The sequence below is a fragment of the Magnolia sinica genome, chromosome 2, assembly GCF_029962835.1.
Source record: "Magnolia sinica isolate HGM2019 chromosome 2, MsV1, whole genome shotgun sequence".
Taxonomy (NCBI): Eukaryota; Viridiplantae; Streptophyta; class Magnoliopsida; order Magnoliales; family Magnoliaceae; genus Magnolia; species Magnolia sinica.
The window spans coordinates 108,409,937-108,435,619 of NC_080574.1; the positions used below are offsets into that span (position 1 = coordinate 108,409,937).

At 38.1% G+C, this 25,683-nt stretch overlaps 1 protein-coding gene across 2 annotated transcripts; it reads right to left on the minus strand.

The window, feature by feature from the left end:
• Positions 1-674: 674 nt before the first annotated feature.
• Positions 675-25,019, minus strand: LOC131237362 (uncharacterized). Of its 2 annotated transcripts, XM_058235080.1 has the most exons (5): positions 24,867-24,990; positions 23,804-23,919; positions 19,638-19,814; positions 3,112-4,515; positions 675-1,226 (listed from the first exon to the last, which is right to left on the minus strand). In XM_058235080.1, the coding sequence occupies exons 3-5, from the start codon at positions 19,809-19,811 to the stop codon at positions 1,197-1,199; spliced, it is 1,608 nt and encodes a 535-aa protein (XP_058091063.1). In that variant the 5' UTR covers positions 19,812-19,814; positions 23,804-23,919; positions 24,867-24,990; the 3' UTR covers positions 675-1,196. The 2 variants fall into 2 exon arrangements, with proteins under 2 accessions (XP_058091063.1, XP_058091062.1); XM_058235079.1 differs by lacking the exon at positions 23,804-23,919 and having other exon boundaries at positions 24,867-25,019.
• Between the last annotated feature and the right edge of the window lie 664 nt (positions 25,020-25,683).

Below are 25,683 nucleotides of genomic sequence, written 5' to 3' on the forward strand. Positions count from 1 at the left end.
ATTTATTTTATTTTTAATGAAACATAAAAAGATGGGAACACCAAAAAGTGGGAAAATGAAAAGTTGCAGTTTAATATGGCTTTTGAGTTGAGGAAAGGAGTTAAGAACAGCTAATCACATACGTGCTAATGTCAATTGAAACGGGTACTATCTTGGGTGCATCCTAAGGTAAAGAAGTTAAAACATGACTACATCGAGCACACTAGGCAAGAAAGGGTTTGTATTGGAAGATCGGACCTGTTTTTTAATGGACAATTAGGATGAAAATAGTCAGATGTCCATCTGATTGTGGACCTATTACCCATCTAATGTGATTACCGCTGTTTGGTTTTTGGTACATGCAAGCCACATTACGGTGGTTTGAGTGCATGTTTATGACTCACATATTCCAGTAGCATATCTACCTTCAGAGGCCTTACTTTTTGGTAGAGAAGAAACAATAGATAGACAGTCCACACTTACCAGGAAAGGAAAACAGAGTGACAATCCACACAGCATACACTGTACAAGCTGTATACGCTTAATTGATGGAGGAACTCAGTTACTGAATCAAATCAGCAGTATATCGAGTCACCGAGTCTCAGAATAATGCATCAGACTCAGAAAGTCAGAGAGAATGTTGAAGGGAAAGATGTATATGGTGGGTCTGTAGAATACATGAAAAGCAGGAGCAATGGTCATCATGAAAGAAAGGAAAACTTGGAATGTAATGGAATCTTAATCCGCCGCCACAACATGCATGAAGTTTCTCATGTCAATGCTTGAAAATAGTAGGATCAGCCAGTTAAGAAACCAAAGTCTACAAGAAACACTCCTCAAAGGTTGAATAAAAAGAGCCACCTCTCGTAACTTCTTTGTGCATACATTACAGACGGAATAACTCAGCAAAATCATTGGATGAAAAGGATAAACAGTTTGACAACAACACATATGGGTGACGCGGATGATACCATGCATTATTTCTGAAGAAGTAACCAAGTTCTCGATCTCCACATCATAGTCCGAAGTCAGCTTTTATCGGGTATTGGAATGAACATGCGAACCTTGGCTGAAAGGATGGGTTGTCATTCATCAGGCTGTAGCAGTAGCAGTTGAAAGCAGAATGAGTTTTATGTCAATGAAAATCAAGTTCTAGAGTTGGTTGTCCTTCAAGTTCAACTTCACTTCCCATTCGATATAAGAAAGCCGAAAATCTCCTACCATCTTTTCCCAGAAAGAGAAATGAGCTGCAAAAAGAAAAGAACGTATAAGAAAATCATTCAAGATCTATTAGGAAAGGAAACTTCCATCCTGTGGCATAACAAGTCTCAACGGGCCAACATGTTCAAAGAATAGAATACTTAGGTAAAGTCATCAAACAAGCACGCAGCTCTGTACTATGGCACAGAGGTACAATATTCAGACCGCTTGTTTGTTAGGCCTGCTGTAGATGACCCCTGACCTAAAAAAATTCACAATGTTCAGCTCATCCTAACTGCTGATTGGCAAATCTTCAACCATGATGTCGACCATTATCTAGGTTATTTGTTTTCACAGTCCATTTCCAATCACCAAGGTTCTTCTAATTGGCAGATGGGAACATCCAGCTGGTGTGATCTTTGGGGTAGGTCCATCTATGACAGGGCCCAGCAGATGAACAATCAGGATCCTGTTTATGTATGCCACATATACAAAGATAAAAGAGCGCTCCATAACTAAGAGGCAGTGGTACTTGATACTCTCTTTTCATATGCAAGAACAAATAGAATGGCTATGTATTTCAATTCGGGGTCGCAATGGGTCAGGTTGGGCTAGGTTCGGGTCATAACAAGGATAAGTCCAACCCAAACCCAATCAATTTATTAAATGGGTTGAAAATCTCAACCCCACCCCAAACCACTTAACCCATTTAGTTTTAATTTTTTTAAAAAAAAAAATACATTGTCATTCTATATATATAATATCAACTTCATAAGTAGAACTCTTAATTAATATAAAATCAGACTTTTATTATGACCATTATAACCAAGTTCAAAAAAATTTAAACTTATAATATGTTATAATACAGTTATAATACACATGTAGTTTGCAATTTAGCGAGGCAAGGGGTAGACCATATTCATGACCCACCAGGTCTGGCATACCCATTGTTCGAATTATCACCGATATTATTGAAATATCCCTGATATTATCTCTATCTCTAGCTAAGCGATACCGATAACACTAGTGGCAATACCAATAACACCAGTAGTATAAAAAATTCCAGGTATCGGCGATGTATCACTAAGTATCGCCAATGTATCACCAATATTTTCAACTGTAAATTCCAGGTGTCGCTTGTATTGCCAATGTATCAATGTCTCCAATGTATTGTCAATATTTTTTACTATGTAAATTCTAGGTGTAGCTTGTATCGCCATGGTATCAGTGATATTTCAATAACATCGCCAATGCATCAATGTTGCCAAAAATCTATTTATTAAAAAAAATCCATTTCAATTTTTTATGGGCGATGTCGAGACTACATTCTTTAGTCTCCTTTTCAATTGTCGATGATTTCTCAACAAAATATTGTGTTGTCGATATTCTAAAATACCGATGGATGTTTGGATGGAAGGTATGATGGTTGGATGAATAGATGTGATTGATGGGATGGTTGGACTAATTTCTTACGTCAACACATGCTTTTAAGCCGGCCATCAAATGGAAACTTATTTTATATGAATTCCTCTGGCATTTTTTTGATTCCTAAGTATGCAAATATATGTATTTTAGCATCTCCTGAAGTTTCACTAAAAATTTTCATCGTTTTCCCATGTTTCCCTGCATTTCTAGTTATCAACGATATCGATATTGTTTCCTTATCCTCGGCAACAAAACTTGTAACGATATTGATACTTCAAACACTGGGCATACCAAACCCAAACACAACCAGTTTAAGTTCAGGTTCACAAAACACAACTCAAATCCAACCCATATGGGAAATGAGTTGGACCCAAACCCTAACTTTCCAGGTTGGGTCCAGGTCCAGTCAAGTTTTGCCGCCCCTAATCTCAATACTACAACTGTTTGCAGTTATATATCGATGATTGGCAAGAGTGTCAACAATAGGAATTATGAAAATACACTAACCTGGCGAGCAACCTGCACCAGTCGGCGACTGTCTCGTGATGAACCCATCACTTGGGTAGGTTTTTGTGTCTCCAGCACGGCAGTTCTCTTATCCGCTGTCCTTCTCTTCGAAGGGTTCTTCTTTTCAATGACAATCTCATCCTTGTGGATCCCCAAAGGTTCCCTCTTGCGCTTCCGCCGGAATGTATACTTGAGAAGCCTATCATTTGCAGCTTGAGTAGGAGCTCCAACTATTTTGCATAGTTTTTCATCTTTCAAATCAGAATTCATCAATGGCACATCAACCGTCTCAAGGTTCACTTTACAAACAGAAACATCTGAAGCATCTGCAACTTTGGAATCCTGTCTTGTTAACAAGGATTCCTCGGTCAATAATTTTAATTTATCTGTAGCATTCTCAACACTCCCTGTCACAATAATCTCACCATCACTTCTGTTTTGTGAGTTTTTGCTGTCTTCGGGAGCAAAATGGGAGTCAAAGCCATTATGGGCCTCTTCCCGAGTCATGCTCGATAGGTTTGCTTCAAATTCAGTCGCATTACCTTGTGAACATGGAGAACTTTCAGAACAAGAGTAAACATTTGACAGTTCACGGTTTTCCATGACCTGAGCAGGTAGAGTTCCCCAGGTGGTTGTAGCCTCAATTTGATTACATCTAGACCGTTGCTTTCTCAAAGAGGATCTGCGGAAGAACGTGACAACTCGGCCTCTGTCACTGCTGCTATCATGTTGCACCATTTCTTTCGACCCAGTTGAGTTCTCGACCAGAACCTCTGCATTCTCAACCTTAGGTGAATCCACGGTGCAAATCTTTTTGGCTGTTCCATCCTCTCCAACTACCGATTCACATCTATCATTGGTTTGCCCAGGAGGAGGTAGTTTCCCTGAAAGCAGGTTCTGTTCTGATGCATGAATTCTCTGGGTAAATCCATTTTTGTACGACTCAGCAGGTTCTTTGCTTCTCATAATTATGGATGGCAAATCAGGGTTGCTAGCACAATAATCCTTTGAGGGTGATGCAGCATTCGAGGGTTCAGTATGTGTTGTTGCATCTTCAAAAGGAGGCATGCGACGACAATCATCTGCACTTGACCAATTTTGCGATGTATCCCTGCTGTCGAAAGTTGACACAAGTTTGGGTCTTGAAACAAGACCACACATGATTGAATCATAAGTATACATTTTCTTCCCCCGGCATGCATTGTCGCGGACATCACAATGGCACTTCGCAGTTTCTTCGTCCATTGGCTTTGCCAGGTTATTTTTCATGCTCTCCAGTTCATCATGCACTATTTTTAGCTCGGTTCTGAGGTCTTTTACTGTCTCTTCTGCTTTGTTGAGGTGAACTTCAAGCTCTTGAACCTTTCTTTTCTGACATAAGCATTCCCTTTCCACCTCAGCAATCTAAAAAATGGTCAGTCAAACACGTTACTATATTCCACATGCCAAACTAAGGAACAGAAGCTTAACAAAACTAAAGAATAGAATCTTCACCACATTGAAAAAGACTAGATATAACCATTGTTCAGAGTATCCTTGCATGTATTGATGACCAAGGATACGGAATCATGTATCGGTATCGCCAATATTATTGCCGATACACAAAAAATAAAAAATAAAAAATAAAAAATAAAAAATAAAAAATAAAAAATAAAAAACAAAAAATAAAAAATAAAAATAAAAATAAAAATAGAAATCTTCGTCTGAGGGATACATTGGGAAAAAAGTGGAATTTTTCAGTGAAACTTCAGGAGATGTTAAAAGATCACATGTTTACACACTAACAAATCAAAATATTGCAAAGAACAATTACACGATAAGTTCCATTTTATAAGGGCCTAAACCATGTGTTGTCGAAGAAAATCAGTACAAAATAAATATATAAAATTTGTAGACAATCAATAGATTGGCCCACTCGTCAATATATAAAATTTCCATATTCATTAATAGAGAAAAACACATTTTCCAATAATTCGAAAAATAAATAAAAAGGATTTCCCTCATTTTTCACTTAATGTTAATTTTTTTAGCCACAAATCCATGTCAATGCATGAGAATCGTGTATTCATATGGATTTTCATTGTAGTCCATATTAACATTTAGTGGAAAAAAGAAAAAGGAAAAAAAAAAGATGTTTCTATAGATTTTCTATCACCTGAGTTCTGGTCTGTCTCCGCTTCAAGCCGAGATTTCTCTCCCAAATCCAAATTTTGATTCAATAAAAACCAAGAGTGATCAAAATCATCTAAAAAACAAAATTCTTTATATAAAAATAAATAAATAAATAAATAAAATAACCTTAACATGGAGATTTTTTGGATTTTTTCCCCAAATTCTGTCGATTTTTTGATAATATTGCCTATATTTGGAACACTGATTCATATTACAGACCGACTATTGAAAAGCAACCAAATTATATGGGAGATGATTCGGTGCTTTAAAGCCGTGGAGTATCATGCCTCTATGCCACCACTCCTTGTGGCATAAATGGACGAGATTGGAATGGTTCATGATACGTCCAAATGATTGCACATACAAAATAAATCACACTGTTTAGACAATCCTCACCATTTAATCTGTGAATTGACACTAAAAGATGAAAATCAGCAACAATTTACATTCAGTGAGAAAACTTTCATTTACTAGAAAGCAAGGATAGTCTGATCAAGGCAATTTTTTGGTGGTCACCAATCAATGGTAGATCATGCAGGATATATAGTTTAGATCATCATATGCGTGGGCCACTTAACGGTACACAATATCGCAGCACAAAAATTTCATGCCTAGAGCCATTGCGATCTCTTCCTTTATTATTTAGCTTATATAACATGACATACCAATAAAGATTCCAACCCAGTCTGAGCATGGAAAGCTCACCAGAAACTATTATCATTTATATACTAAACACCACAGAAAACTTGCAAAAACCAAAATTTGGAGGTTACTAGAATTTCTTGATGTACTTACAAAATCTCAAATTTGGATTTAAGAAATGCTCAGTGAAGGAATACTGTATACCATTCTCAAAGGAAATTGCATGCATATTTCAAGAACTATCCAGATCTATCATGAACTGTACCACACAACTGAATCATTTCTAGAGGGAACTGTTTCAATATTCCAGTGAAAGAATACTGTATACCATAAATGGATTGATATTATGCAACTTTATACTACCTAGTGAGATCAAAGGTCAGCCGAAACTATGCAAGCTACTGTATAGCAAATTATATGGGGACGCCAACATGAAATATACATGGACATGCCATGTAGCCAACCCAATACACCCACACCTAGGCATATGTATGAATGCATGTTACCATAATGAAAACAATCAAAATTCAAAGCGTAACAAAAGTCCTGAAAGTGCAACACGATTAAACCTGAGAAATGCCCACATCGAACCGGATGGATGATAAGCTACTATCCACCCAGCAGATAACTTCCAATTTATCATATGGGTGTGGCATCCACCATGTCCAATAGGTTGGCCCCAACATGAGGATCAGCTTTGTGAAAATCATCCTCATCAACACAACAGGCAGAACACACTTGTATTTGTTATTTATCAGTGGCTATACATTATTTTCAATGGTGTGACCCACCTGATGGGTAGATGGAAGTAATTTTTGCAGTGATCCTCATCATTGGATCAACCAATTGGACAGGGAGGATGTTGCACACACATGATAGGTTGGAAGTTAATCATTGGGTGTATGGTAACTTATCATCCAACTGGTTGGATGTGAGCATCTCTCACTAAACCTCGACTCATTGCCATAGCGTGGCAACCACGCACAAGTAAAAAAATATTAATCCTGAAAATTGAAGTTTAAGCAAGCAAAAGAGGGTCTACAAGCTTTTTAACATTTTTTTTTTCATCTGCCATTAATCAAAAGCTTTGGGTAATAAAAAGCTTTCGTAAAGCATCTCTATGGAAAACAAAGAATCTGAACCTATCGTTTCCCTCCAATATAACATGCTCGTTTCTCTGTCTAGCCATACGGGACTTTTAACGTGTATGTTTGTCAGAAAATCTTCCTAGAAACCCACCATTTACATATAGAGTCCAATCCTGCTGAGATTCACTATATATCTGCCGGAATTCCATATATATCACCTATAGGCCTCTATAGACACACATGATCTGCAATACAAATTCCTGACTAGAATATGGCTGCTACATATAGCCTGCACATCCCCCATAAAACATGAATCTTTGGCGATTATCTAATTAAGTTTCCTAATAGCAGGAATGATATTATACATCATGCATAATACTTGTCCCTACAATGGGCAGTATAATTCATGTAAATAACAAAATAATCATACATGGGTGTATAAACTGATTTGGAATTACTCCTGTCACATGAATGACCCATCTGGACCTCATGATGTCAACCAACTGATTTTGTCCATTAAATTTGGATTGCTGACCACTTTCCTTTCAACTGTCCATTTGATAGCCTCCCATTGGATGGTTAAGATCAGCTCAACAATATGATTTTCAAGCTATGCTCCATCCACAATGGGGGGACAATGTTTTATGTACCAGTATTGGACTAAGTGGACAATGTTTTATGTATCAGTATGGCAATATGTATTGCACCCTTGGATGTGGAAACATCACATGTACCACTTAATGTGAAACTTCAAAAGACACAAGACACACGATGGCACACTTGAGGGAGGGAGGGAGAGAGGGAGATGCCTAAAGATTTGTTTCCATTATTTAGGGGAAAGCTGTTTAGTCAGCCATAAATGATGCAAATATATCCAAAATGAGTTCATAACATTCCAATGCCATGCAATACAAGGAATGAGAGACAAACAATACAATCAAAGACTAAAAAGAACCAATAACCTAATCATTGAAACTAAGCGTGTTAAGGATGCCTGGTTGGAGTATTAAGGGCTGGATTTTATTGGTGACTGCGGACCTAAGATTTGAGTGTGAAAAGCTAGGATGTAGGATTGTTTTAGGCTTTATATGTGTACACATATGACTGAAGGGACATACAGTTGAGAAACATGGACAGATTTGACATAGGAGCCTATATCGAAGGTTTCGGCAACAGATGGTTTAGATTTTTGGGGTGAAGGGCAGCATCTAGGATTTTACAGGCTTAGGGTTGTGGGAAGGGAAACGAAAACGAAAAGAAAAGAAAATGAGGAAGGAGGAGAAGAGAAGAAATCAATACCCCAAGACCAGAACTTTCTCTGATACCAATTTAACACAAGGGGTACAGGCCATGGTTATCCAAGCCATGTTTTGTATAGATCTGGATCTGAAAGTGGTGTCAATAACCAAGATAGGTAAAACCAAGATTGTGGGAATGATTCCCAACAGTCTCTTGTCAAAACTAGTGATCAATTACCCCCTCTTATACCATATGCAATGCATTCCCAAAGGGAAAAATACATGCTCCAACCTAGGAAAAACTCCAACTCAATTTTCATTCAAACATAACAAAATGGACTATCAGAAGCAAGGAGGCCTTTACATAGACATGACAACTAAAAACCCTAATATAATATAAATGAACCAAAATGCCCTTGAATCTCGTGACAACTACTGTAAATTGGCCATAACTCACTCAAAAGACATTGTAATTGCATGATCTTAGACTTGTTTGAATGCTCACTCGAGAGGTTTTCAAATGGAATCAATTTTGCATCCCTCTTACATTGTTGCATGCCCAAAATGTGTCTCACTAAAAAAGTGATAAGATACCAAAGGGAAATTTGTTGAATCAATCATGATTTACTCTAACCCAAACAATTAATTAAAATAAATAAATCATACAAATTTGAGGAACAGTTGATTGATCCCATGTAATATGACTATTAATCTCAACAAATTTATCATCAAACCATAGATTTGGTCCAGATCATGGTTCTGAATATCAGTAGCATATCAGCCGATATGCCCATATCATATTGGTATCAGGCTAGTACAATGTGTGACACAAGGTTGTATGAGTATCAGCCCGATCTTTAAAATAAAAAATTTTAAAAATTTAAATAAATAAATTTTTTTTTTAAAAATTGCACCGTATCAGCTTGTATCAGTACTGATATTTGGTATACCTATCGGTCATACTGATACACATCTCTTCATGGGCTCCTCAAAACTCCCATTTTTCCTTCTTTTTTTGAGTTTTTTCCACCTGACTGTTGTAGGATCATTTTCAACTAAAACCCTTTAAGAATTGAAAATCAAAACATCTTTATTTGGATCAAATCAAGGAATGAAGCACCGGATGCAATTTTTAGAAACTCAAAAACAAAGTGAAAATCGCCATTTTTTTGATAAATCCTATTGTAAGGGTGTCGAATCAAGCTCATAACCCCAAATTGACCATTTCTTATTTGATTTGGGATTTTTCTTCATTTTTTAAATTTTCATACATTTTTTTTTTCAATTTTTCAGTGATATTCCTTAATTATTTTAGTTTTCTTCAATTTTTTTTACAAATCAAACATGAATAACATGTTCCAAGTCTAGATCTACAGATTCACACATATGAACAACAACAAAAAAGAAAAAAGAAGAAAAAAAAATCGCGTATTTTCAGGCCATTTTTTGCCATTTATTAGGCAAAATTTCCTTCTTTTTCCAGAATTTCTTTGGGGGATTGATAGATTTATATTGTTTAAACATAGATCTATGTTCTTTGAACAAAGATCTAAATTTCATATGCTGTAAATTTATTTTTAACGTATTTCTGGTCTTTTTTGCCATTAAAAAAAAAAAAAAAAATCCCCATTGAAGAAAATGATAATTTTATGTTGTTTGAACTTAGATTTATGCTCTTTAAACATGTATCTGTCATCCCATGTGCTGTAAAAAAAATAATGTATCTACTTCTAGTAATTTTCGAAAAATAAAAATAAAAAATCGAATAGGGGAAATGAGTTTGAACATAAATCTCCGTCGTTTGAACATGGATCCACCATCTATGAGCTATAATTTTTTAATGTAATTCCAACCATTTTTAAATTTTTTATATTTTCTTCAAAAATCAAGTTGGAAAACGGACATATGGACAAAATGGTAAGTCGATACATTCATTTTCACCTTTTTTTTATATCATCTTTTGAAATTTTTTGTTGTTTTCTAATTTTTATTTTAGTTGGATATTATCATTGTATTTATTTTATTTATTTTATTATTTTAATTCCTTTGTGAGCTTATGTGTTTAGTTAATTTGTTTATTAAGCAAATCTGTAACACACTATCTTTATTTGTCACTTCTAAACCTTGGTAACAGTAGAATCGTAAATTTGTAGTTGGTAGTACTCTTACATTCTTACTTTTGTCTCCTAATCTAAATCTAATAATCTTTGCCTAATTGTTGAACTGTATATGTTATTTATTCTACTAATTTTATGCACAAATTATTAAAGATAATCGCTTAATAGATGATAGATAATCATATTAATAATATACCATATCAATTTATGACATATCATGATATCAACAATTTATAGTCTAAAGACACACACACACACACACACACACACACACACAATGGTGCAGCATGTGAACAAGTTAGAGGTGATGTGGTAGACAAGTTCAAGAAACTTTGGAGGCGCCAACAGTTACCCACAACATTCATATAGTAACGTTAGGGAATAAGAGTCCAAGTCTTCTTGGCATGAAGAGCATGCATCTCCTCCATCATAGCTTGATGCCAATGAGGAGATCTAGAAGCAGTAGCGTATGAATAAGGTTCGGATTTATCTTGAAGAGAGATAAGAATAGCACAATGGGCCTTCAACGACGAAGAATGAGTGATAGGATGAATAGGAAGAGAAGACTGCATTTCAAGCACGCATGCGAGTGATCATGGGATGAAGTGAAGATGAGGAAGGTGGAAGGAAATAGTCTTGGGCTGGCAATGATATACTTTAAGAGGATAGGATGGAGAAGGCAAAGGACACTAAAGAAGGATCTCCACTGATCAGGGAGGAAGCAGGAGATTCTCCCCTTGAAGTGGAGGAAGAAGGAAGGGGCAATGAAGTTAAAAACAGGATAGAAACATGCTAACTAAAGTTGCAGTTCACCCTAAGATGCAAGAGTATGAAGAATAAAGACCATCAACATAATAGGAAAGCGGGCCTCATCAAACACAACATGAATTGAGATGAATAGTCACCCAGAGTTTGTAGAAGAAAATGATGAACTTTGTGGTAATCAATGTACCTGAAGAAAAACATAAGGAAGAGACTTAGGATTGAGTTTGGTTCATGGAAAAGGTGTTAGACTAGGTAAGCAAAGGCACCGCATAGGAATAATCAGTAACAATCACTTAAGAATAGGAAGTAATCCAAAGGAAAGAGGGAGCTTTAAGAAAAGCAAGTGTTAACCCCATCTTGGTGACATGCCGATGTTGGACTCTGAAATACCATTTTGTTGAGTATGGAGACATGGCACATGACAGAATCCCATGAGCAGATAGATGTTATAGAAAGGTTGTGGAAGATTACTCACCAGCACCATCACATCGAAAGATTTTAATGGGATTCTGATTCATGCTTCAAAGGATGAAATGTCTTTCCAGACAAATGCAATTAGTGGTCGCACGTGGGACCTTTTCGCACTTTATATTCCTCCCAATCCCTCATCTTTCGGAAGGCCGAAGGTCCCTGAAGGCGAGAGATCTCTCTGCTGCTGTGACTCACAAGCAGAGTTCGAAGCTTTCTCTGATGGTGTGAGCCCGAAAATCACTGAAGCAAGTGCAAGCCAAATTGATGAATCACACTATGGGGAAGATCACTGGGACAAGCAATCAGTCATTGATGGTGAATTGATTCTTGATGAAATGCTGTAAGAGGTTAACAAGGAGTCTCTAGGATGGAAGCTGTGAATCCTGAGGGTTGTCTATTGGAGGATGCTCTAAGAGTCACCCCACTGTGTGCAACAAAACGTTTGAACGAATCCAATGTTGTCTCTAAGACAAAAATAGCAGAGAACCTTCAGGAAATTTCAATCTCTCTGAGGCTCAGATTCAATGGTCCAAGGATGTCCTCGAGAGAGTTGGAGGGATGGTTTGCCTGTCTTTTAGTGCCAAAGAAGAAGATTACGATTTTCTCCATTTTACCAAGGGTAAAGGAGCTCAAAGGCTTCACAAAGATCACCTGTTGAAGATTAGAAAATCTCCCAAGAGCTGGAGAGAAATCTTCTGAGCTTAAGAGTGCTCGATTAATTATGATTCATTAAGCAAGTCAACCGGCAGCAAAAGGGTAAGAATCGGCAGAACAGGTGATCAATGTTAGTTCTTTCCTGGAACGTCAAAGGGTTGGGCTGCAAGCAGAAGACGCCCAAGTGCGAAAGATATGCAGGAAGTCAAGGCAAAAATTGTAGCTTTGCAAGAGACGAAGCTTTAGACAGTTGATAGAGGTATGTTGAATTCTATTTGGGGCATCTAGAATTCTGATTGGGTTGCTTTGGATGCTTCTGGTTCTGTGGGGGGAATTATCGTTGCCTAGAATACACATGTCTGGAAACTGGAGAACAGTATTTATGGCTCTTTTTCAGTGTTTGTTGTCCTTCAGGATTGTGTTTTTTATTTCTTTTGGGTTCTCTTCGGTCTATGGCCCTTGCTCACCTTCTTTGTGTGATCAGCTGTGGGCTAAGCTTTCCTCCGTTAGACAGAGGTGAGATCTTCCGTGGTGCATTGGACGTGACTTTAATGTTGTGCGTTTTCCTTACAAAAATCTAACGGGAGTCGGGTTACTAGCAGTATGCAGAAATTTTTGGATTGCGTTGCTTTTCATGACTTGATCGATCTTCCTTTAGGGGGTGCTAGATTCACCCGATCTAACAATCAGTCAGAAGTTATTCACTCGCGGCTTGACAGATTCCTTGTTTAGCAAGATTGAATTGAGAAATTCCCCCTACTTAACCAAAAGAGTCTGCCAAGGCTGATATCTGACCATATGCCATTGTTTTGGAAGCGAATGATGAAAATTGGGGCCCAAGACCATTCAAATTTGAGTTAGCATGGTTGGAAATAGAAGGTTTCAAGAATCTGGTTACAAAATGGTGTCCTCTTTCAAAGTAGTGAGAAATGCATGGTTTAGATTAGGCTGCAAGCTCAGGTTGTTAAAAGAAAAAAAATTAAAATCTAGAAGAAAGAAGGGTATATATTTATTTTTTTTTGAAAGGTAGAAGAAAGAGGTTTTGGGTGTTAGAGAAACAGAATTTGAGTCTATTCTGGCAAAGATTCATGATTTTGACATGAAAGAAGAAACAAGCCATTTGTCAGAGGAAGATAGGGTTGAAAGATTAGCTTTACCTACAAAGTACACCTCTTTTTCGAAAGAAGCAGAAACTAGGTGGCGTCAACATTCTAGAGCTTTGTGGTTGGGATAAGAACACGCGATTCTTTCATAATATGGCTAGTGCTCGAGCTCAGGTTAACAGAATTAGCAACTTGGTGGTAGACGGTGTTAGAACCTCGAAAAGGGGTCAAATTTGTGACTCCATTATCTAGGTTTACAAAATTTGTTATCTTGTGATCGATAGAGGAGGCTGAGACTAGATAGCCTTCATTTTCCTCGCCTATCTGTGGAGGAAGAAGACTCACTTGAGAAGCATTTTTCGAAAGAAGTTAAATTTGCCCTTGATTCAATGCGTGGAGATGTTCTTTTAGAAGTTTTGGTTGGTCAAGATTAGTAGATATGTGATGGACTTTATATATATATTCGCCTTTCTAACAACTTGGAGTCACCTTCGTAGCCCTTATTCCAAAAATTGAAGGAGCATAATTGTTGAAAGATTTTAGACCTATAAGCCTTATTGGAAGCCCATATAAGATCTTAGTCAAAGTGCTAGCCTTAATATTTAAAGGTGTTTTATCTAAGATCATATTGGAAAATCAAGGTGCCTTCATTGTAGACAGCATTTAAAGTATCGGTATCGCTACAAGTTTCGTTGGCCAGGGATACAGGAACAATATCGATATCGCTGATAATATCACTGATAACTAAAAATACGGAGAAACATGGGAAAAACGGTGGTATTTTCAACGAAACTTCAGAATATGTTAAAATGTATATATTTGCATATTTAGAAATTTAAAAAATGCAAAAAAATAAAAATAAAAATGCATATATAACAAGTTTCCATTTAATGGAGCCTCAAAAGAATGTGTTGTTGTTGTAAGAAATCAGTCCAACCATCCCATCCAGCCTATTTAACCATCCAACCTTTCATCCAAACATCCATCAATATTGCAAAATATCAACAACACCTGATATTCACGAAGAAATCATCAACAATTGGAAAGGAAACAAAATATTGTGGTCTCAATATCGCGCATATCGTGATATCAATAATATCGAGATATTATTAATATTATCAATGACAAATCGAACACTACATACAACAATGTGCCCATGAAAAAAAAAAATGAAATTAATTTTTTTCTAATAAATAAAATTCTGATTATATCAATACGTTATCAATATGTTGGCGATATCATTGAAAGATCGTTGATACATATTGACGATTACATTAGCGATATTGATACGTTGGCGAAACTTAGCGATACATTGCAAATACCAGGAATTTCTGATACTACCAGCGTTATCAGTATTGCTACCAGTGTTATCGGTATCGCTGAGCTGGAGATCAAGATAATATCGGAGATAATTCGAACACTGATTGTATGTAGTAGACAGATTGTGGATAGCACCCTCATAGCTCACGAATGCATCAACCTCAGGCATAGGGAAGGGAAGAGTGGATTAGTTTGCAATCTTAATATACAGAAGGCCTATGATCTCCTCCAACATCAAAGCATCCCACCTGGTGAATAACCTGGATCTCACATGCAAGTGCCACGAGGGTAAACTACGAAACTCAGCCATTAAATTTCTCTCCAAATTCAGATAAACTCTGAAACACAAGTAGTCATCCAAAATTGTGACCGAGCATGACTTTCGTGGCAAATGGAGTACAGCTATTAGCAATGCATCATATGAGCCCCAATGCAGATGGCCCACAGCGCAAAATAAGATGATTATGTGCAACGTTTGGAACCATTCATCGTCTGAGGCACTTCAACAGATAGTACTGAAAACATTCTGACAATATTAACAATCTGTTTTGTGGCCTGAAAATGGACCATTTAAACAATCATTTGCCATTGGGATTTTGGGTTCCCCTGATTCACAGCTTAATATCATATTGAGGACCTATAACACATGACTTGGTATCAACCATTATAATATGTATCCACTGATAAATGGAACTATGGTTAAGGCACTTCATAAACATGTACTAGGAAAAAAAAATGTAGACTGTAGAAGCATGGGTTAAAGAACTTCATAAACATATAAAGACAACTAGCTAATCCATGATATTTATTTATATTGTTACTGATGAAAACACCAACAAAACAAAATTTCCCTGGCCTATTCCTTTTTTCTTAGATTGGATTTAGATTAGAAAATTAATATCTTAGGCTAAGCATCATCCCCACCCACAACAATTTGGGACATTGGTATGAAGCAGCCCGACATGGTAATGATAATTTATTCAACAGAGACAAAAGACGTTATTTACAACATCGCCCAAGAGAAGGACAACAAATCAAAATCTTTAAAACCTTTTATATTTGCAGCCCAATCAATTACATCAAATTTGGCCCTCCAAAACACATCTATGGACCTCGAACTTCTATTCCATAAACATCCATTGTTCCACTCTCCCCGCAAAGCCCAAATTCTGGCCAAAAGCACTAATCTATTTTGCAGCTCAAAACATCTATTGTGCAGCCCTTCTTTTAATAATAGTATAGACAAAAAATAGCGAAAAACATAGAAACCACTTCTTTAGGAAATAAAATTATTTTTCCAAAAGAAAATCCTTTTAAATTTAGCAGTTTCAAAAAAAAAAAAAAAAAAACAAGACTAGACTCGGTCAAGTTTTTTTGAGTCACTTCAAGTCTTTCAAGTCGATTCGAGTCCTAACCAAGTAAAACTGAGTCTCTGCTAAAGTTGAGTTTTTGGTAGAGTTGACTCGGAGTATGACTATGATCATGTCGAGTTTTATTGAACTATGGAGACTATAAATATGGACCCTAGAGTTCACTCAACCATAAGATATCCAGAATTTCAGTATCCATAATATCAACTAACTTCAAATAAAATAGCTCTAGTTACTACCAAAAGAAAGGCCTAAAGTCATTAGTGCCTCAGTTTTGTCAATGACACGAGCTAGGGCGTCTTGAGTCGGTTGAACCTCCATAAGAAGACACTGAAGATTGAAAGACTTGAAGACTCGAAGATTTGAAACATCAAGGCTGAAGACAACAGGTAAAGCATGGGGTGCCTTGGTAAACCTAACCATAGACCACCTTAAGAACCAAAACAACCTACCTCTAGATGAATCATCCCATAGGTAAACATTTGACTCATTTAAACCAAGCCTAAAACACATAATGAACATGATAAGTTAGGCTTCTAAGAGGTGCAAAGCTACTGTAAAATGCGTTGCCCAAACAACAGTTTTTGAGTGAATCTCGATTCCATCGACAGACTTTCGATGGGTCTCAGCGATGCTTTGATAGATCGAAGTTCAACGCTCAATCAATCAAAGGAAGCTAAAAATGTGCAGCAAGCAAATTGAATTCTTCTGAAATTTATCGATCCCATCGAAGAGTCCTTCGATCGATCAAAGGTGCCATTTTCTACTCATTTTTTTACTGTTGGAACTTGATTTCTTTATACAGGGCATATGGACCTTGGGCATCCCGATGGGTTTTTGGTGCAAATGAAGCCTAGGTGTTTTCCCTTTGAATATCCATCTTCTAGACTTCATATCAAAGAGATCTAAGTAATCTTCCTTATGATTTATCAACTGAATGAGCATTCCAAGCTCCCTTTGAAGATGAACTCGATTTGCTCCATGTTCTAAAGATTAGACACGAAACCTATAGGCAAATCCTACTCTAAATTCTCTAGAACACCCATCTAAGAAAATACCTAACAGGAATCAACTAAACCTTTTAGCTGTAGGAGATTCAACCCAACTCCCACTGCCTTGATCGCCCCATTAGAGTATCATATGCAAGGTGGTTGATCGTAGGAGCTGAAGCATCCACATTAACGATCGTGGGAGCAATTGAGAAGCTGATTAAAGCAGGGGAGAGTATCAATCAAGCATCTCAAGCAAGTCGCTACTACGAGGCTCAATCCGACAAGGCGTCAATTGTAAAGTCCATACACTCCTTCCTTGTGTAGGATTGAGTATAGAGTTTGTGACATAAACTCAAATAGGTTCTTGTGTATGGTCAAATTCACCGAACATGAATGCGTACGTGTTAGTCTCCATAAGGAGCCTCCGGCAGGAGTGTATGTATGGCCTTAGATTAGGACTGCTAGTGGTTGTTGGTTAGCCAATAGAAAACCAATTAAGTTTCCGCAGGAGACATGGACATGAGAGTGTATGTGTAGGTTAGTGGTTAGCGTAAGAGAAATCATTGTAAAAGTGAGAGATGAAGCTAATTTAAAACCTACAATAGTGAAATACCGGTACACTCGAGGAGAGTGCATCTGCTAGGAGTGGAGTAGGCAAGTAGTCGAACCACTATACATCCTTGTATTAGCGATTGATGATGTTTGCAATCTATTCATGCTTATGTAGTTGATTAGTTGAATTATATGAATGCTTGAATTTGATTGCATGCTAGGCAAACTTTATGCACACACAAGATCATTATCTCTTTTATAGACTATTTGCTTATAGTGTTACATCGTTTGTAGTCTATGTGAATGGACCAACTTTGGCTTAGAAGCTTAAGTGTTAACTACCTTATTAGTTTAAATTGGTACATGTTTTGAATTGGCAAAATTTTAAGTGGTCCTATCCCCCCAGGACTCAGTTGTGATTCTAAGCTCCGCCAAGCTTCCACGTGTCGTGGTAGACAATTCACGTAATTTTAAAAGTAACTTTGAGACAATAATGGTAACGGTTTTATTTATCTCTAGAACGCTAATTTAATTAGAGTAGAGCTCGTTAGCTGATGATAACCAGAAAGGGGGGGGGAAGGACAATGCTTTAAACCATCTTTATAATTTCCTACTCATATCATCATTGAGGAACAAATCACAAACAAATGACATGGGCAAGTTCTTCCTAAATCCACCTGGAAATGATGCGCTTGTTAGTTCAAGGCCTGGAAAAAGGAGGATTGACATCAAGTGGGCATCCAGTCATAAACTTTTGCCAAGCAAATCATGGGAACAATTGACTCCAGATAGTTAAGATAATGCAGGGGCATTTTCACACCGGGCTCGAGTGGGGTTGCCCGTGGGATGCAGGTGCACACTCGGGGTGGGCGAGGCCCACGGGGGAGGTCTCGTATTCGAGACTCCTCACTAGGGGTGATTAATGGGCATTTCACACCGGGCTCAAGTGGGGTAGCCTGTGGGATGCGGGGACACACTCGGGGTGGGCGGCCCATGTGAGGCGGTACCCATGTGATTTGGGGCCCATAAGGGGAGTTCAGCTGAAGTCCTAACCCATGAGATATGGGGCCTGGCTATAAAATAAAGGGATTAATTCATCATACTCTAACAATTCGAGCTTTTAGAGCAAGTGGTTAATTGTCCTGCATCACAAGACAAGGCTATGATGTGAAAATAATTATGATGAATTGATATCAAATCACCAAAACCAAATGTTGCAAAGACAAGAGAGGACAAAAAGAAAGCCAATAGCTGATGCATTGAGGATAACTTGCCGAATCGTCTTGGAGTAGAACTATGGGTAGTTCACTCTATGAAAATCTGAAGAGCATAAAAGGGAAAAAAAAATGCGAGAATGAATAAACATGTGCATGCAGAATTGCAGTAATATAAGTTATGGAACCATCCACTAGGAGGGTGCGTCCGGCCGCACAATCAAACTGAACTGAAGGAAGCAATCGCAGAGTGGAAATAAGCAGATTACACCCTTCTAGGATTCATACCAAGGGCCTAATCCCTAAATCAAAATTACATTGCTTTAAAGTTGAACTTGAAATAAAATATACAATAAAGAATAATTGAACTTGAAATGAATGCAATTGCAATTTGAGGCCACTTCCTCGTTATGAATACATAGGAACATCATCAAAATTTGTCATCTCCTATTGACTAAACACAATTCTCAATTTGATTCTTCTGTAAATCCATATGCAGCCTTAGTTACAATCTTTTTTTCTTTTTCTTTTTTTTTTTTTGGGGGAAGTCATTTATTTTGTAATACAAATTGTAGTTTCATCTGTAATAAAAACATAAGTCTCATTGCCAACTTTGCATTCATACACCAGATGTAGATGATGACTATTATTATTGTTTCTTATTGCTATCAAATGAGCAAGGACACAATGGAAATCATGTGGTGAATCATCAAGAATCCAACTTCAAAAGATAACATTAGAAGTCGTAAACCATCTACGAAAAGAACAACTAATACAGTTCTAAGATCTAAAATTAGTGAGAAGCCAGTACGATAATTATCATATTACCTTGGAATCCATAACTTGCTTGAGACGTAGGAGCATGTTGAGAGCCTCTTCCTTGGCAGCAAAAAGTTCTTGCTGGAATCGAAGAGACTTGCGCTCTGAAACCAGAATACGGGTTGCTGCCTCTTTTGCTGTGTTGAGGATAATATCCGCATATGCCCTCTTTAAAGCAGCCATTTTCTGTAGCAGACATCATCAAAAAAGAAGGGAAAGGCCGAAAGGGTAAATGATACTAAGCACCTCCGCACCAATATTGAGAAATATGTCCATATTTTGAATTTCATGCAAAAAACTTATGAAATGAAAATATTGCCAGGTACTGAAAATGTTAGAAATTTTGAATATGCTTTCTTATTGTGATATCATCTTTTATTCAAAAGTTCTTTCTGCCCAAGAAAAATGCCCATGGAAACTGCAACACATCAATAACCCCCACCTCACTTACCATCACGAGGACATCTACATCATACTTTAGTTTTAGTTTGTTCAAATGGGTCCCATGGTTCGTGATCCATAACCTTAATCTATTGTCTTGTCCCCCATGGATGGGGGTGCAAATTGCTAACGGATCAGGTTAACCCAGTGGGTCATTGGACCCGACTGACAATTAGTGGATCTGGGTCCTATCAAAAACAACCCAACCCAACTCGACCTAAACGGCTAAACCCAGTTTTAAATGGGTCTGATTTTAGCAAATATTGAAATGAACTTGACTCAAACCCAGGAAAACTAGTTAATTTATACATAAGTCAAATAATTGATGAGTATTTAAAATTGTGTGAGTGCCCAAGTTCAAATTGTGTGGAGCCCACCATGATGTGTGAGTGTCATCCAAACAGTCTATTTACTTCGGCCCCCATGTCAGGCATAGATCCCAACATTCAACCTGATCTATAACTAAGGTAGGCCACACCAATGGGAACAATGAGGAAGACTATGGAGGCTGACACTCAATGTAGAAACTTCTATATGGAATGTGGGGTCCAACTTGTTGTGTATATGTCATCCAACCCAATCATCATGTGCAACCCACCAAAATGAAGGGGCACATCAAGACATAGGCCATTCCAAAACTCAAGTCGGCCAAACAACATGTATATGTAAATTTTAGGTGTGACTGTACATTGCTCCCTATGGTGTGCCCACACGTGTTTTTTATCATGATGATTCTTGGGATGTATGGTGAACATAAAGTTAGGACCATATCCACTTAAATCTCATTTTATTTAAACCTTGATATAGCTAACATTTTATCTGTTGAAAACTCAAATGGAATTTCTGAACTCAACATTTTATCTGTTGAAAACTCAAATGGAATTTCTGAACTCGACACAAACCTGGCCATGAGATTAATGGGTCGGGTCTGGGTCCTCCTAACCCAGACCCTACCCATTAAATAAACGGGTTAGCTATTTTTGCCTTGGATTCAACCCAGACCCGACCTGAATTTTGATGGGTTGGGTCTAAGTCCAAAATTTTGACCCGATTCTCAAATAGGTCAGGTCAAGACCTAACTTGACCCCAACCCATTTGCACCCGTAACCATGGATGGATCATGCCACAAAAATCTCCCATATTGGAAGATCCTAGCCACCTAAATTAGGCCTTGTTTAGTTGAATATGGAGCTTTGTTGTATTTTTGTTCATAACAGCTATTTACATGCCACAAAGTGAACGTGGGATTAGCTAATCAAGGAATTATTTTGAAAAGGGTCCATCCACAGTGCTGCACAACTAAGGGATTGGATCACTGAGCCATGGGTCCCACTTTACAAATGGTGGGAATAAAAGACCGGTGATTTTTAGCACTAAACAATGCGGCCCACTTTACAAATTGTGGAAATAAAAGACCGGTGATTTTAAGCACTAAACAATGTGACCCACTTTACAAATGGTGGGGCATAAAGGACATGATTTTGAGCACTAAATAATGGGGCCTACTTTACAAATGGTGGGGTAAAAGGTATGATTTTGAGCACCATACAAGGGGTCCCACTTGTATGAGAGAAATTATATTACCCATGATCCACATCACAGTAGGCTTTCAGTTCTGATGCGTGGGAACCATGTATAAATAATCTAGACAATCGGTCTATTCGCTGTAAATGGACTATGCCTCTAAAAGCCCCTTGTTAAGACAATATTAACCTTTCAAATTGTGGTCCATACATACATTGTTAAGTAGATAAATGCAACAACAGTCAACACTGAACTGAAAAAGAACCTCATATTGGTTCTTGGTGCATCTTCCAATCCAGGGGGTTTTGGGGGGGCAATTTCCATCATGGTGGGACTCAATAGACCAATCATCAGTATTACCAAACCATGGGCCTTAATTGTGAAAATTGAAAACCCATGTATACTTCACAAAGATCCAGGCCACATATCATATAAATTCCTCTTTGTACATTATGACAGCTCACATGTCCTTAGCTTAATGCTTGGCCTACGTGTTTGTACATTGGAGTTGGGTTCTCAATTTCTACCGCCGGGGCCCATGGTTCAGTGATCCAAGCCATTGATAACTTGATGGATTAGGCCCCACCATGGATGGCCCATGAACCGAAAAGTCTCCAAGATTTAAACAAGTAGCTAGTAAATAAACCATTAAGAAAGAAACACAACAACGATTCACAGTCAGCCAAAGAAGGCCAAATATTCAATTTCTAGGGGGGTCATTTTGATGCCCGCAAGTTTTAAGTTGCAAGCGAATTTCAGTTGTAAGTCACTTGAGGGTCTTTTGGATGACTATAAGTTGTTAAGTTTGTAAGTGACTTTCATCTATAAGTCACAAGGAAGTGACTTCTCACCCCTAGCCTCATGAAGTTTCCTGGCAGTTTTGCCTGTGACTTACAGGTTGTAAGTGACATGCATGTGAATTTCCTCCCCCAAACACCACCTATAAGTAACTACCTATAAGTCACTTCCCACTTGCAGAACTTACAGGCATCCAAACAACCTTACAAGGAAGCGACTTTCACCCCCAGCCCCATAAAGTTTCTTGGTAGTTTTTCCTATAAGGGCCTGTTTGGCATGGAAAAAATGACCATGAATGGATGGTAAATATATAATAAGCAAATTACTTGCCCCTAACATTGGCATAATTTGACCAAATAAATAACTTGTTCGGAGAGGGCGTATAGAACGCGCAAATTGGTGTGCTTAAGAAATACATCCATTTGGTGCGACTTTGGTAACAAAACAGAAATTGACCATTGGAGTTTTGGTGATCCTCCATACAAAGATTAGCATATCATTTCATCTACTTGGTAGCCCCCATTGGAACCCCACCTTTAAACCTAGTCAACGTTCAACGGTAATGAAGACAAGTTACATATGACCTCCTCTAACAATGAAACAGTGGCTACACTGACTAACCGAAGACCGTAGAACTTGCAAGAAGCATGGGTAGGCCACCTTGTACACTGCCAAAGATGTTTATAGCAAATAAGGCGGACCAAATGAGATACTCATCGAGCATTCAGAAGGCCACTATCATGACTACATATGGAGGAAGGAAGAAGATAATCATGCACACATTGGACAATTGGATTAATGACCGAGTGTTTTCTACGGCAGGATTACATAATGAGATTACTAGAATCATTCACAATCTGATAAGAAGAAGACAACAATATCAGAATTCACAAGATCACCAGTTAATCTACAACTGGGATCTATCGGCAGCTGCAATATGAGGTGGAGACACAAACTTTCGGACACATCCAATATATTTCCATAACATAGGCAGGCCTTAAAAAAAAGTATAACAACGACATGTCCAGAAACCATATTACAAATCCATAATATATAACTAAGGAAAGCTTAAGTCCAAAAATATTAACAGTCCAAAATATATAACCAACCAAAAAACTAAACACTAGACAATGTGACAACTGAGACAGGCAGCACTCGAAACAGGGCTTCAGACAGCCTCACGCACCACCAACCTACAGATTCCGCTCACCATACATGGTTATTTACAAACAGAGTTAATGAGCTGAAGACATTCAAACCCTATGGCATCCGTATGGATGGGTCCTCCAACCGGCATATACACTCTTCCTCTTCGGTGCCATTATTGAATAATGAACACCTGGCATTCAGGAGAACTGAACAAGCATGAACCCAGAAAAGGAAAACCGAAGGTCAAGGACAAAACCCATTACCGGAAAAGATGGAGAATTCCAGAAGTTGAATGACAGTGTTAGAGAGCGAGTGATTGTGCCTGGTGGTGATGGAGGATTGGTGAAGAACTGTCCCGCACAAAGAGGTGAGTTGAGACCTGGTAATGGAAACAGAAATCTCCTACATCATGTATTGGGAAAGAGAGAGAGAGAGGACGCAGTGTTAGACGCAGCTATATAACACCATAGGCCACCGAATGTAAGCCCAATAAGGTGTCCCACAAACCACCGAAATGTTTTCAGTCACATTACCAGCACTTCCCTCAGAAATCTCTCCCCCGCCGATTTTACATCAAAACGTGGCGATTTTCCTTGACAACTTGTCTGCCTATTTCAACGACTCGTAAATCCAACAGATACGCCAGCTCTTCAAACAACACATTTTGTTAATCATTACTTATTTACAGGTAAATACGGCTTAATTTATGATTCTAAACAGGCTGTAAGTGACTTACAGGTGAATTTCCTCCCCCCAAACACCACCTGTAAGTCACTTCCCAGTTACAGAACTTACAGAAATCCAAACAACCCCTCACAGGGAAGTGACTTCTCACTCCCAGCCCCATGAAGTTTCCTAGCAGTTTTGCCTGTGACTTACATGTGAATTTCCTCCCCAAACACCACCTTCCCACTTACAGAACATACAGGCATCCAAACGAGCTTTAGGATCTTCCAATCTGTGGGATTTTCAGTGCATTGTCAAAACAACAGTTTGGACCATTGAACCACGAGCCCCACTTGGGGCATTCTCCAAACAAAACACGAGCGCATCCTACAAGTTCCCAGCCCGAGAATCATCTAACACCTTGGATTGATAATTCCACTATGGAGTACAAAACACCCATTTTTCTAAATATTTCAATTTGGGATCATATCCGAAATTCCTCCAAATGTTAAAATCTCCCCAGAATTCCCATGTGGATAAATACGCAAGTTGTTTATGAGAGAGAGAGAGAGAAGAGGAGGGAGAGAGGGATAGGGTTTTGAATGAAGCTTGTGTATATAGAAATCTGCATATTGTTGTTTGGGTGTGTATGGTATTTACCTGAGCTTCTTCTCCTTCTTCCTGTCCATGCTCCATCGTCTATCTCGCCTCCAGAGAGAGAGAGAGAGAGAAAAGGGTGGGCGTTGGGGCGGGTGTTTTTCGGTTAGGTGGTTTTGCTTATTTCCTTTCCCTGCCAGCTGCTGACTATTATATGGGAATACCGGCCATTACATGATAGGACTTTGGTGTTGGTTGACCACCATTTCGCTGTGGTGACTTGTCTGCGTACTTTACAAAATGCAAACCAATCCAAACCATTCAAATGCTCAAGCCTCATATGAACAAATTCTGAAAACCACACTGATATAGCAATCCTCTTAGCAACGAATGGACGACTATAATAGAACCGCGATAGGCTAAAATCAACGAGAGAAGTGAGACGGGTCGGTTGTTGTAAGCAGTGTTGTTACGGGCAATGTCTCATTCACATGTACGCACATTGGGGCAGAAATCGCATATGCGACAGTGGCATATGAGATCTCCACACATGTGATTGCATATGTCATGCGTGCAAGAATATACGATTGCATATAGTATGTGTGATCGCGTATTAGCCAACGGTCAAAAATTTGACCGTTTTCTAGCCATTGGAAAAAATTTTAATTCTACTTGGCCGTTTTCTAACTGTTGGAATTTTTTTTAATTCTGCATTTTTTTTCCTATAAAAAAAGTCACTCAAACCCTCATATTTGCATACTACATGCATTCAAACTCTTTCTGTCTCTCTACACTAGTACAGTCTCAAAATCTCAAATCTCTTATTATCTCTTACATAATTTCAAAGCTCAAGCTTCATATTTCTTTTAAGTTTCAATTA